The sequence below is a fragment of the Poecilia mexicana genome, unplaced genomic scaffold (assembly GCF_051168715.1).
Source record: "Poecilia mexicana isolate PSO_F unplaced genomic scaffold, ASM5116871v1 scaffold_18, whole genome shotgun sequence".
NCBI classification, from domain to species: domain Eukaryota; kingdom Metazoa; phylum Chordata; class Actinopteri; order Cyprinodontiformes; family Poeciliidae; genus Poecilia; species Poecilia mexicana.
In genome coordinates, this window is record NW_028263387.1 from 19,325,911 (window position 1) to 19,339,053 (window position 13,143).

The following is a 13,143-nucleotide window of genomic DNA, read 5'->3' on the forward strand; positions in this document are numbered from 1 at the left end:
TTTGACACTGCATACATTATATGTAAAGTTAATCTTTTAGAATTTCAAATATTTTATGGAATTTACATGGCATACATATTTTTGTTTTTGTCTCAGCTCCAGCAAATCCACAAGGCTTCAGACAGTCAGATCAAGATGAGAGCAGCATCACTCTGCAGTGGAATAAAATCAACAACAGCACCAGCTTTGTTCTCCAGTTTAATGGATCAGAGACATTCATCAGGTCACCAGATGGAGATGGACCAGTGACTCACACAGTATCATCTCTCACTGCTGGAACCAGATACACATTCACTCTCTTCTCTGTGTTTGAGAGCATCAGAAGCAGTGGAGTACAATTTGAAGCTGCAACAGGTAAGAAAATGACCATAATTTCGTAATCTCAGTTCTTGAGTAATTGCTGATTTTCTTTTCATATGTGGTGAGCAAAAACATGTAGAACAAGCAGATTTAAACTTATCTAATGTGATGAAAGTCAATGACTTGTTACATTTATATTTAGATACTACATTGATACAACCATGGCTAAAGTATTAAAAGTCTGCAAATGAGACTTAAATGCAAACATTTTTTTGCCAGTTGATCAAAATCCTTTAGTCTGGTTATAGAAGAGCCTTCATGACATAATATGATGGAAGCAGTTCTGATGTTTGAAAATCAAACTTTTGAATCAAAGAGCAAAACTCAAAATCAACTGATCTCTTACCTTTATTTCATGCATTAGAATTTGAAGATAGAAGTAGGTTTTACTTCAACCAATTTGATTTCTCATATTAGAATTTTATAAAATATTGTTACTTGATTAGCATATTTTTTAAACTAAATTATTTTCTGGTTTAAGATTTTAGGATATGTTGTTTCATCATCGTCACAATATTGTTTGGAATATTATCTTTTGGAGGATAAACATTTTTAAAATATTAAATTGACCTCATTTTTCCTCTTTTGTTTCAGCTCCTGAAAATGCAGAAGCTGTGAGAGCATCAGATCAAGATGAGAGCAGCATCACTCTGCAGTGGAATAAAATCAACAACAGCACCAGCTTTGTTCTCCTGTTTAACGGATCAGAGACAAACATCAGTTCAACAGATGGAGATGGACCAGTAACTCACACAGTCTCATCTCTCACTGCTGGAACCAGATACACATTCACTCTCTTCTCTGTGTTTGAGAACATTAGAAGCAGTGGAGTACAACTTACAGCTGTCACTGGTAAGATAAAAATGTTAACTTATTCAAAACCAAGTTCATCAATTTTTAATTGACATGAGGTTTTTGAAAAAGTCACTTCACCATAAAACTCCAATGAACTGAAGACATAATTTAGCTCCTATTCATTTCTTTCAGCCCCCCAAAATGCAGAAAGCTTCACATCACTGAGACAGGATGAGACCAGCATCACTCTGCAGTGGGATGTTGTCAATAACAATGTCAGCTTCATCCTCCAATATAATGAAACAGAGTTGAATATAGCACCACCTGCTGGACAACAACCATTACTTCTGACAGTTTCATCCCTCACTGCTGGAACCAGATACACATTCACTCTCTTCTCTGTGTTTGAGAGCATCAGAAGCAGTGGAGTCAGCATTGCTGCAGTGACTGGTGAGAGATTTATTTTCATCAAAGCTTCAAAGAAAACTTTACTTAGAAGTTGATGTTGGAGAACTGTGACTTAAAATCTGAACGAATCCCCTGTTAAGTGGAATAACTTAAACTGTAAGAAGAGCAATATTATGTCTATGGACACAATCAGTGACTTTATGTTGAATCATTTCTAAATCTCATTTTGTTCTCAGCTCCTGAAAGTGCAGAGGGCTTCAGAGCATCAGGACAAAATGAGAGCAGCATCACTCTGCAGTGGAATAAAGGAGACAACAGCACCAGCTTTGTTCTCCAGTTTAACGGCACAGAGACAAACATCAGTTCACCAGATGGAGATGGACCAGTGATACATACAGTCACATCTCTCACTGCTGGAACCAGATATACATTCATACTCTACCATGTGTTTATGAATGTTAGAGGCAGGGCTGTAAACATCACGGTTGCTACTGGTAAGATAACTGTTAGCTTAACATTGAATAAATTTTTGTTCTTCATCTCCTTTCTTACACTTCAAACATTTCATGTAAAAAAAACCCTTTAGGATTTTATGGAAGTCACATGACATAAACATTTATGTTTTTGTCTCAGCTCCTACAAATGTTGAAGGCCTGAGAGCATCAGATCAAGATGAGAGCAGCATCACTCTGCAGTGGAATAAAATCAACAACAGCACCAGCTTTGTTCTCCTTTTTAATGGATCAGAGACATTCATCAGTTCACCAGATGGAGATGGACCAGTAACTCACACAGTTTCATCTCTCACTGCTGGAACCAGATACACATTCACTCTCTACTCTGTGTTTGAGAGCATCAGAAGCAGTGGAGTACAATACGAAGCCGTTACTGGTAAGAAAATGTACCTTCATTATGTTGACAAGAAAACCAAACTGTCCAATTTTTTTATTTCACTCAATGCCCCCTTTAAATTTTTGAATGACAATATTTTATTAAGAAATTGTTGAAATTGATCCATCCTATGTAGAGTAAACCGTGATCAAGCAGAACATTGTATAAGCAGGGATTAAATGTGATTAACGTGAAAGAACTCGTTGATTTCCTAATTAATTTTTTATGTATATCCTATGATAACACTTGCCTATGGATGAAAATACACCTAATAGAGATATATGCAAACATTGTATTTGTTCATTTGAGAAAAATCATTAAGTTCATTGAAAGAAGATTCTTCGTTGTTTGATTGTGTTTACATCATGTTGCAAATCGCACTGATATATTAAGAATATCTCTATTCATTCATCGAGAAAACTACAAAATAAGCTGCTCTCTCACCTTTATACATTACTATTTGTATGTATAAAACAGTATGGTTTGTTTTACAAGATTTGGTTTCTTAGATAAGAATTTTATGAGATGTAGCGACTTGTTTTGAATCTTTTACAATTATATTCAGATATTAAGATTGTTGGACACATTGTACCATCACAATATTTTTCGGAGATGCTTCCTTTTGGAGGATAAAGATTGTGAAGAAATTTGACTATTTTTTCCTCTTATCTCAGCTCCTAAAAATGCAGAAGCTGTGAGAGCATCAGACCAAGATGAGAGCAGCATCACTCTGCAGTGGAATAAAATCAACAACAGCACCAGCTTTGTTCTCCAGTTTAATGGATCAGAGAGAAACATCAGTTCACCAGATGGAGATGGACCAGTGAACTACACAGTTTCATCTCTCACTGCTGGAACCAGATACACATTCACTCTCTTCTCTGTGTTTGAGAGCGTCAGAAGCAGTGGAGTACAACTTACAGCTGTCACTGGTAAGATTCAAATACATTAATGTATTCACAACCAAGGTCAACAATTTTTCATTATCATGACATTTTTAATTACATTAATTTCTGATGATTTTGAGGAAGTCACTTCACCACCAAAGTCCAATGAACTGAAGACATAATTTAGCTCCTATTCATTTCTTTCAGCCCCCCAAAATGCAGAAAGCTTCACATCACTGAGACAGGATGAGACCAGCATCACTCTGCAGTGGGATGTTGTCAATAACAATGTCAGCTTCATCCTCCAATATAATGAAACAGAGTTGAATATAGCACCACCTGCTGGACAACAACCATTACTTCTGACAGTTTCATCCCTCACTGCTGGAACCAGATACACATTCACTCTCTTCTCTGTGTTTGAGAGCATCAGAAGCAGTGGAGTCAGCATTGCTGCAGTGACTGGTGAGACATTTATTTTCATCAAAGCTTCAAAGAAAACTTTACTTAGTAGTTGATTTTGGAGGAATGTGACTTAAGATCTGAATGAATCACCTTGGAGAGACTATTAAGTGGAATAACTTATATTGTAAGAACAGCAATATTATGTCTATGGACACAATCAGTGACTCTATGTTGAATCATTTCTAAATCTCATTTTGTTCTTAGCTCCTGAAAATGCAGAGGGCTTCAGAGCATCAGACCAAGATGAGAGCAGCATCACTCTGCAGTGGAATAAAGGAGACAACAGCACCAGCTTTGTTCTCCAGTTTAACGGCACAGAGACAAACATCAGTTCACCAGATGTAGATGGACCAGTGACACATACAGTCACATCTCTCACTGCTGGAACCAGATATACATTCATACTCTACCATGTGTTTATGAATGTTAGAAGCAGGGCTGTAAACATCACGGTTGCTACTGGTAAGATAACTGTGAGCTTAACATTAAACAATATTTGTTCTACATCTCCTTTATATTACTTCAAGCATTTTATGTAAAAATAACCCTTTAGCTCACCAAGACTTTTTATGGAAGTCACATGAGGTAAACATTTATGTTTTTTTCTCAGCTCCTACAAATGTCGAAGGTTTGAGAGCATCAGATCAAGATGAGAGCAGAATCACTCTGCAGTGGAATAAAATCAACAACAGCACCAGATTTGTTCTCCAGTTTAATGGATCAGAGACATTCATCAGTTCACCAGATGGAGATGGACCAGTAACTCATATAGTCTCTTTTCTCACTGCTGGAACCAGATACACATTCACTCTCTTCTCTGTGTTTGAGGGCGTCAGAAGCAGTGGAGTACAATATGAAGCTGTCACTGGTAAGGATTTTAACATAGACTTTAGACTTTAGACTTTAGACTTAGACTTTATTATCATTTTGCATGCACAAAGGTGTATACAGAACGAAATTTCGTTGCATTTCGGCTCAGGACAGTGTTTTGAGCTTTCAATGTTGTGAAGTTACTCCAGAATAAAATAAAATACAATATAAAATATGAATATAAATATGAAATATAAAATATAAAGTGCAGGAATGACAGTAGAAATAGAAGTTCTTTAGTTTCTATACATGTGCAAGGTATAAGGTGGAGACCAGATTTTAAGTGCAGTGCGATTAAGAGTTCAGCAGTCTAATGGCAAGTGGGAAAAAGCTGTTTCGGAACCTGGTGGTCCTGCACCGGATGCTACGGAACCTCTTTCCAGAGGGCAACAGGGAGAACAGTCCATGGTGGGGGTGTGAGGGGTCACTGACGATATTTCGGCTTCGGGACACGCAGCGCTGGGATGAAATGTCCTGAATGGAGGGAAGGGGGGCCCCGATGATCCTCTCTGCTGTCCGCACCACTCTCTTCACGTTCTTCCAATCGGTGGCGCTGCAGCCTCCACACCACACAGAGAGGCAGCTGGTCAGAATGCTCTCTATGGTGCTTCTGTAGAACGTCTTGAGGATGGGCGGGGGCAGGTGTGCTCTTCTCATCCTCCGCAGGAAATACAAACGTTTCTGTGCCCTCTTGACCAGAGACATGGTGTTCACTGACCAGGAGAGGTCGTTAGTGATGTGCACCCCCAGGAATTTGGTGCTGCTGACCACCTCCACAGCCGAGCTGTTGATGAGCAGTGGAGCGTGGCTGGGCCGGTTCTTCCTGAAGTCGACGATCATCTCCTTCGTCTTGTCAACATTCAGGATCAGGCTGTTGTCTCTGCACCAGTCTGCCAGCTGCTCCACCTCCTCTCTGTAGTCCAGGTCGTTGTCGTCTCTGATAAGGCCCACCACCGTTGTGTCGTCCGCGAACTTCACGATGTGGTTGGTGGCGAACCTGGGGACGCAGTCATGTGTCATCAGAGTGAACAGCAGAGGGCTCAGGACGCAGCCCTGAGGGGAGCCTGTGCTGAGGGTGATGACATCGGAGGTGTGTTGTCCGATCCGGACTGACTGAGGTCTGTCTGTGAGGAAGTCTAGCAGCCAGTTGCGCAGGGGGGTGCTGAAGCCCAGGTGTCCCAGTTTTCCTGCCAGATGCTGTGGGATGATTGTGTTGAACGCTGAGCTGAAGTCCAGGAACAACATCCGCACATGAGTGTTCTTCTCCTCCAGGTGAGCCAGGCTCAGGTGTAGGGTGGAGGAGATAGCATCCTCAGTAGAGCGGTTTCGGCGGTAGGCAAACTGGAACGGGTCGAATGTGGGGGGGAGTCTGGAGACGATGTGTTCTTTTACTAGCCTTTCAAAGCACTTCATCATAATTGGAGTCAGTGCTACAGGCCGGTAATCGTTGAAAGAGGTGACTTGAGGTTTCTTTGGCACCGGAATGATGGAGGCAGTTTTGAGACAGGCTGGCACTGTTGCTTGGTCCAGTGAGGTGTTGAAAATGTCTGTTAGGACACCAGCCAGCTGACCTGCGCATTCCCTGAACACCCGCCCGGGTATGTTGTCAGGGCCTGGGGCCTTCCGTGGGTTGACTCTTTTCAGAGTCTTCAACACATCGGCTGTATCCAGGCAGAGTGGGTCCTCTTCCTGGCGGGGAACAGTTTTCTTTGCCGGAGTACTATTCAGTGCCTCAAACCTCCCAAAGAAGTTATTGAGTCCATTTAGAAAGTCAGCATCAACTTCACCCACTGGGGGGGAGGATGAATTGTAATCTGTGATCGCCTTTATGCCTATACCATATACCTTTATGCCTATACCATAACATGACCTCTATGTAAAATTAATTAAGCTTACCTGTACAGTTAAACAAATGCCAAGTGATGCACAATTCCTGGATGCCATTTTAATTTAAGAAAGTGATATTTAGTTAAATAGTATAGAATGATAATTATTTGAACTAATCTCTGCACTGACTCAATAAAAGAAATGTGATTTATGAGTAATTCACTTACCACTTAGAGGGAAGTTCATCCAACCAAGACATGGCTGGATTGTTTAGGAAGACTTGATCAAGCTTTACAATATTGTTTTCTATGAAATTAAAGCAAAGATATACTATAACCTGTTTAAAATGTATTGAGGACTATGGAGAGGCTTCAGAATGACTAATATCGATGGATGATGAATATCCCCTCAGTTCAAGAACTATTACTACAACACATAAAATAATTTAATTTTACTGAAAGAAAAGATATGTAAGGGTGCGTTCACACTGCAGCCTGAAGTGACTCAATTCCGATTTTTTTGACGTAATGCGACCTGTATCCGATCTTTTCATGGCAGCGTGAACAGCACAGGTCGGATTCTTTTACAAATGTGACCCATATCCGATACGTGTCCGATTCAAATGCGACCGAACATTCAGGCCGCCTTCATCCGAACTGAACGTCACTGATTCTCAACAAATCTCACTATTCTGCGTCCTGATATGCGCAAGTGGGAAGAAAAACAACAACCATGACGGACAATATGAGGATTAAGTTGTTAATATGCTGCTCCGGCCGGACAACAACTTCAAATATGTAAGCTAAGCTCCACCGTTAGCCTCCATGTTTACTTCCGCAAACACTGAGCACTTCTTCTTTTTATGGCGGTTGGCAGAACACTGAAAACGCTGATGCTATTGCGCCCTCTACTGCGCATGCGGGACACTTTCAGGTCGTTTGCCCGTTTACACTGCAGAACGCATACAGGTCGCATTTACTGGCAGTGTGAACGGCCCCGGCAAAAAAATCGGAATTGCCAAAAAAATCAGAATTGAGTCACTTCAGGCTGCAGTGTGAACGCACCCTAAAGGGTGATGAGAAGACCAAGAAGAATGGCCCTTTACCATAATGTTGTGAATAGGTGTTAAAAGCCATACATCTTCTAATCAGCAATAAAACTATGAGGTAAACCAAAGTTATCAGCCTACTAATGAATTCTTCTTCTATTTTAGCTCCTAGAAACACAGACGCTGTGAGAGCATCAGGTCAAGATGAGAACAGCATCACTCTGCAGTGGAATAAAATCAACAACAGCACCAGCTTTGTTCTCCAGTTTAACGGATCAGAGACAAACATCAGTGCACCAGATGGAGATGGACCAGTAACTCACACAGTATCTTTTCTCACTCCTGGAACCAGATACACATTCACTCTCTTCTCTGTGTTTGAGAGCATCAGAAGCAGTGGAGTACAATTTGAAGCTGTAACTGGTGAGGATTTAAATACATTAATTTATTCAAAACCAAGGTCAAAGGTTTTTCATTTGCATGAGGTTATTGAGGAAGTCACTTCACCATAAAACTCCAATGAACTGAAGACATAATTTAGCTCCTATTCATTTCTTTCAGCCCCCCAAAATGCAGAAAGCTTCACATCACTGAGACAGGATGAGACCAGCATCACTCTGCAGTGGGATGTTGTCAATAACAATGTCGGCTTCATCCTCCAATATAATGAAACAGAGTTGAATATAGCACCACCTGCTGGACAGCAACCATTACTTCTGACAGTTTCATCTCTCACTGCTGGAACCAGATACACATTCACTCTCTTCTCTGTGTTTGAGAGCATCAGAAGCAGTGGAGTCAGCATTGCTGCAGTGACTGGTGAGAGATTTATTTTCATCAAAGTTTCAAAGAAAACTTTACTTAGAAGTTGATTTTGGAGGAATGTAACTTAATATATGATTTTATCACCTTTGAGAGACTGTGAAATAACTTCAACTGCAAGAAGAGCAACATTATTTCTGGAGACACAATCAGTGACTCTATGTTGAATCTTTTCTAAATCTCATTTTGTTCTCAGCTCCTGAAAGTGCAGAGGGCTTCAGAGCCTCAGGACAAAATGAGAGCAGCATCACTCTGCAGTGGAATAAAGGAGACAACAGCACCAGCTTTGTTCTCCAGTTTAACGGCACAGAGACAAACATCAGTTCACCAGATGGAGATGGACCAGTGACACATACAGTCACATCTCTCACTGCTGGAACCAGATATACATTCATACTCTACCATGTGTTTATGAATGTTAGAGGCAGGGCTGTAAACATCACGGTTGCTACTGGTAAGATGACTGTGAGCTTAACATTAAACAAAATTTTTGATTTGCTTTGTGGATTAAGATTCACTTCCTTTCTGCTGTATGTAGAAACCTCTGTGCCACTGACTTTCATATCCAAAGCATCAAATGGTTTCAGTCTTAAGGAACTCAGTTATGTGTTTATACATTTAAATTTCAGATCCAAGCTAAAAATATGAAAGGCAAACCAGCATGAAAATTACATATTTTAATCATTTGATTAGACAGTTTATAGGCTTTAAACCCCCTTCTTTTTTATGTGTTTATAAATGCATATTAATGAAGCATATAATTTGCTGCAACCACCTCTATTGGTTGAATGTAATAACTCTTCTTCCTTGAAGCAGATCTCAAACCGTTCTACTCTGTGGTCTTTATTCCCTGCATTGTTTAAATTTTGAATATTTAATATTTTTTATTAGATTTGTTTTCCTTTCTTTAGAATTTGCTTAAGTTACATTGCGTGCTGCATATTTGTCTGAAAGTGAAACATAATTTGCATTAACTTATTTTGACCCTACGTACATTGTATGTAAAATTAATATTTTAGGACTACAAAGATTTTATTGAATTTACATGACATAAATACTTTTGTTTTTGTCTCAGCTCCAGCAAATGCAGACGGCATCAGGCAGTCAGATCAAGATGAGAGCAGCATCACCCTGCAGTGGAACAAAATCAACAACAGCACCAGCTTTGTTCTCCAGTTTAACGGCATACAGACATTCATCAGAGCACCAGATGGAGACGGACCAGTGATCCACACAGTCTCTTTTCTCACTGCTGGAACCAGATACACATTCACTCTCTTCTCTGTGTTTGAGAACGTCAGAAGCAGTGGAGTACAACTTGAAGCTGTCACTGGTAAGAATATAAAGTACATAAATTTATTCACAACCCAGGCAAGCAAGTTTTCCTCCAAAATCTTGAAAATCAGGTTGAACCATCAAGGACTCAAGCTTGCTAACGTCACACTTAAAAATGAATTCAAATCTCAATTTAGTGGAAAAACAATTCTTTACCCTGAGATAAATAATATTTTTGAACTTTTTCAATTCTTTCAGGATGCATCCGGAGTTAACTGAAAGTAATAATGGTGTAAATTTGACAACTGTGCTAAAACAAAACCACAAACAGTTTTTATTGTCTTCTATTAATAATTAAAGGTGTGCCGTTTCTGATTGTCAGAATGAGTTTTTTACAACAGTACGAAAAATATACAGATTAAGTTGGACGTTTGTAGATGCGTGGAAAGACATTTTCTCTGCAAATTCCAACAGTTGTGCTTTAAAATACACACTTCTAAATTAAATCATGGAACCAAGCTGCTGTGAATAAATGCCTTATTTTTATGGGCACAATGTCTAAGGTATGAAAACACTAGTGGGGCGTCTTATTTTTTGTGGGACTGCATTGTCTAATGCAATGAGGAAGTAACACTATGAGCCAGAACGTTAAATTGTATAAGGGTAGAAAATAAATTAATAGAATTGAAATTTTTAAAATGTGAAATATATACTGAGAGCAAACAGACATCAAGCAGAAACTTGAACAATAAATGTTTTAAACTTTAGTGTAAAGGAACTCAATGTTCAATATAAACATATTAACACATTTTTGAGACAATCACTTAAATGTGAAAAGACTAACGAGTCTCATATGCAAACATAATTTGGCCATTTTAGTCCGTCTTTATTACATGATTAGGTATTTATATAATTTTGCAAAAAGCAAAATATACTTAAATCTGTGGCACATTTAATGGTCCAATCAAACTCTCTTCATTCAAACAGCAAAACTCAAAATCAACTGATCCTTGAACTTTATTTTATGCTTCAGCATTTTAACATAAACATTTGTTTTACTTTACCAGATTTGATTTCTTATATTAAAATTTGATCAAACTTGATCAACTTGACTTGGAAATGTTCCTAATAAAATTATTGTGTCTTAAGATTGTGGGACTTTTTTCATCATCATGACAATATTGTTCACAAATGTCAACTTTTAGAGGACAAAGGTTTTAAATAAATTATTTAAATTTGTCCTCACTTATTTTAGCACCTAAAAATCCAGAAGGCTTCAGAGCATCAGAACAAGATGAGACCAGCATCACTCTGCGATGGAATAAAGTCGGCATCAACACCAGCTTTGTTCTGCAGTTTAACGGCACAGAGACAAACATCAGAGCACCAGATGGAGACGGACCAGTGAACTACACAGTCACATCTCTGACCCCTCGTACAAACTACACATTCACCCTGTTCTCTGTGTTTGGAAATATCAGAAGCAGTGGAGTCAGCATACTTGCAACTACTGGTAAGATACTTAATCAAATAGATAAGATCAAATAAGTTAAAGCCAACAGATTTCCCTTATTTTTCACATAAATTCAAATTTGCTGTGGTTTTAATTACTTTAATTTTACTGCAGAACTTAAAAAAGATTGTCCAAAGTCTTATTTTGAAACACCTGCAATTATTATGTCTTTCTGATCAATATTAGGTGTGTTGTGGACAAGTTAATTTTGAAATTACAAAAAAATAAAGAATATTAAATCATCCCAATATGTTCTTCTGTTTTCTTTTCATGTCAACAAAACCAACTTGCTTGAAACTTGAAACTTCATCGACCAACAAACAGGGCCAAGTGAGTAAATAATCTTAATTTTTTGTTTTTCTTTTTTTTCATATAAAATATTGAAGTTTGAATTTTTCTCAAAAACAATTATCACATTATTTTTATTAATCTTCTATTTAATAGATTTCTTTTATGTTAGTGGATTGTAAATGTATTTTTTGTTATCAACAGATTATGTTTTGGGAATGAATCTGAGGTTGAAGCTTCCCAGCACAATGACAGAATCAGAGCTAGAAGACGCTTTGATTGAGGTGAGCTAATATATATTTTGATTTTTTTTTTCTATTTCTGTCTATTTTAACCTTTGACTCATATGTGTGTTTTTCAATCCAGCTCCTCAGGAAATATAATCTGCCGCCACAGTTTACTCTGAAAATCGTTTCTTCCAAACCATAAAATCAGCGGGGGAATCAAATTCAGGATAATTCATCAGTAACGTTGTTTCCTTTCCCTGAAATAACATGAAGTTAATTTCATAATTCTGGAATGTTGTCATTTTACACATTTGATTTTCTTTTGCTTGATATTTTAACATGTTTTTGTTCACCAAAACTTTGAGTTAGAATTTTTTTATTTTCATAAATCATTTATGTATATTCTGTGATTTTTTTTGCCATTAAATAAAGTTTTGTGTATCAACGAATTGGTTACTTTCGATTGAAAAAACAGTCTTGGCCGAAATACAGAGAGCGGCTTGCAAAATCTTGAAAAAAATAAAATAAAATCCTGAAAAAAAAATCCCAGTTATGTTATTGTATGCACAAATCTCAAGTCATTAATGAAAACAAAGTAAAAGTATAAAGAAGTAAAACTTAGCAGTGTGATTCCATGTTGAAAAACAAGGAAATGGCTAAACTCAGATCTATGCTGAGATAATCTGCACAGATTTGACTCCGTCAGCTTGTTTGTTCACCCAACCAATGGTGATTTAAAGCTTGATTTAAAAATGCCTTTTTGTGTGTGTTGTGTCTACAAACACACACACAAAAAATGGCAAAACGGTAGTTGTGCCATTTTTTTATTCTTAAATTTCAGAGAGCTTTATTGTGTAAAACCAAATACCAAAAACATATTTATGCTCCAACATGCTCAACATGCCACTCCGGCTTTGTACAGACAGATGAGCCCAGTGATAATGTTGTCGTCACTCCAGACTGTAATCTAGATTATCGCCAAGATATTTGCGCTTTTTCTCATGATAGAAAATGTGTTTGGTATTTTCTCTATTTCTCCTACAATTTATAGTCACCTAATTTATTTTGGTTACCCTCAAGATGATACAATTGTTCCAACACCATGAATTTGAGCAGGCACGTGGACCACCTGCCCCTTTTATCCTTGATGCCCCGAGTGCCCTTTTTGAGGGTTTTTTTAAATTATTTTAATTTTTCTTACCTGTTTGTCAGGAGGCCTGCTTGTGCCCCCTCAGCAACAATATGTAGCTAAATATAATAATTTAGCAAAATAAACTAGTCTGGCTGCCCTCAGTCTTATAATGACTCTCAGAGCCTCCATCTTGTTCAGACACCGGGTCCATGGTGAGGAGGAGGGGGGCCGATCTGAGCCTCTAACTATCAAATTATGGGCAAGAATATTTTTTTCATACACTGGTTTGTGAATAAAAACGTAGTTCTGATTTGCTACAGACAGTCTGAGTCGGT

At 38.2% G+C, this 13,143-nt stretch overlaps 2 protein-coding genes and 1 long non-coding RNA gene across 3 annotated transcripts in view; all 3 read left to right on the forward strand.

Annotated features, from left to right (window-relative positions):
* LOC106907802 (tenascin-X-like) overlaps nt 1-3,859 on the forward strand; it is a 37,200-nt gene extending 33,341 nt beyond the window's left edge. The window contains exons 22-28 of the mRNA XM_088016043.1: nt 97-354; nt 955-1,212; nt 1,348-1,605; nt 1,800-2,057; nt 2,197-2,454; nt 3,129-3,386; nt 3,549-3,859. Of these exons, the coding sequence (XP_087872169.1) occupies nt 97-354; nt 955-1,212; nt 1,348-1,605; nt 1,800-2,057; nt 2,197-2,454; nt 3,129-3,386; nt 3,549-3,859 (1,859 nt within the window). The remainder of the gene's footprint in view (nt 1-96; nt 355-954; nt 1,213-1,347; nt 1,606-1,799; nt 2,058-2,196; nt 2,455-3,128; nt 3,387-3,548) is intronic.
* A 247-nt stretch (nt 3,860-4,106) lies between these two features.
* Nucleotides 4,107-13,143, forward strand: part of LOC106905959 (uncharacterized) — an 80,772-nt gene continuing 71,735 nt past the window's right edge. The window contains exons 1-7 of the mRNA XM_088015506.1: nt 4,107-4,268; nt 4,417-4,674; nt 7,717-7,974; nt 8,113-8,370; nt 8,570-8,827; nt 9,449-9,706; nt 10,904-11,161. Coding sequence (XP_087871632.1) covers nt 4,226-4,268; nt 4,417-4,674; nt 7,717-7,974; nt 8,113-8,370; nt 8,570-8,827; nt 9,449-9,706; nt 10,904-11,161 — 1,591 coding nt within the window. The 5' untranslated portion in view covers nt 4,107-4,225. The remainder of the gene's footprint in view (nt 4,269-4,416; nt 4,675-7,716; nt 7,975-8,112; nt 8,371-8,569; nt 8,828-9,448; nt 9,707-10,903; nt 11,162-13,143) is intronic.
* LOC148154135 (uncharacterized) lies at nt 11,203-12,220 on the forward strand. The gene is made up of 2 exons (XR_015766077.1): nt 11,203-11,733; nt 11,816-12,220. It is a non-coding gene; the product is annotated as an uncharacterized LOC148154135 (long non-coding RNA).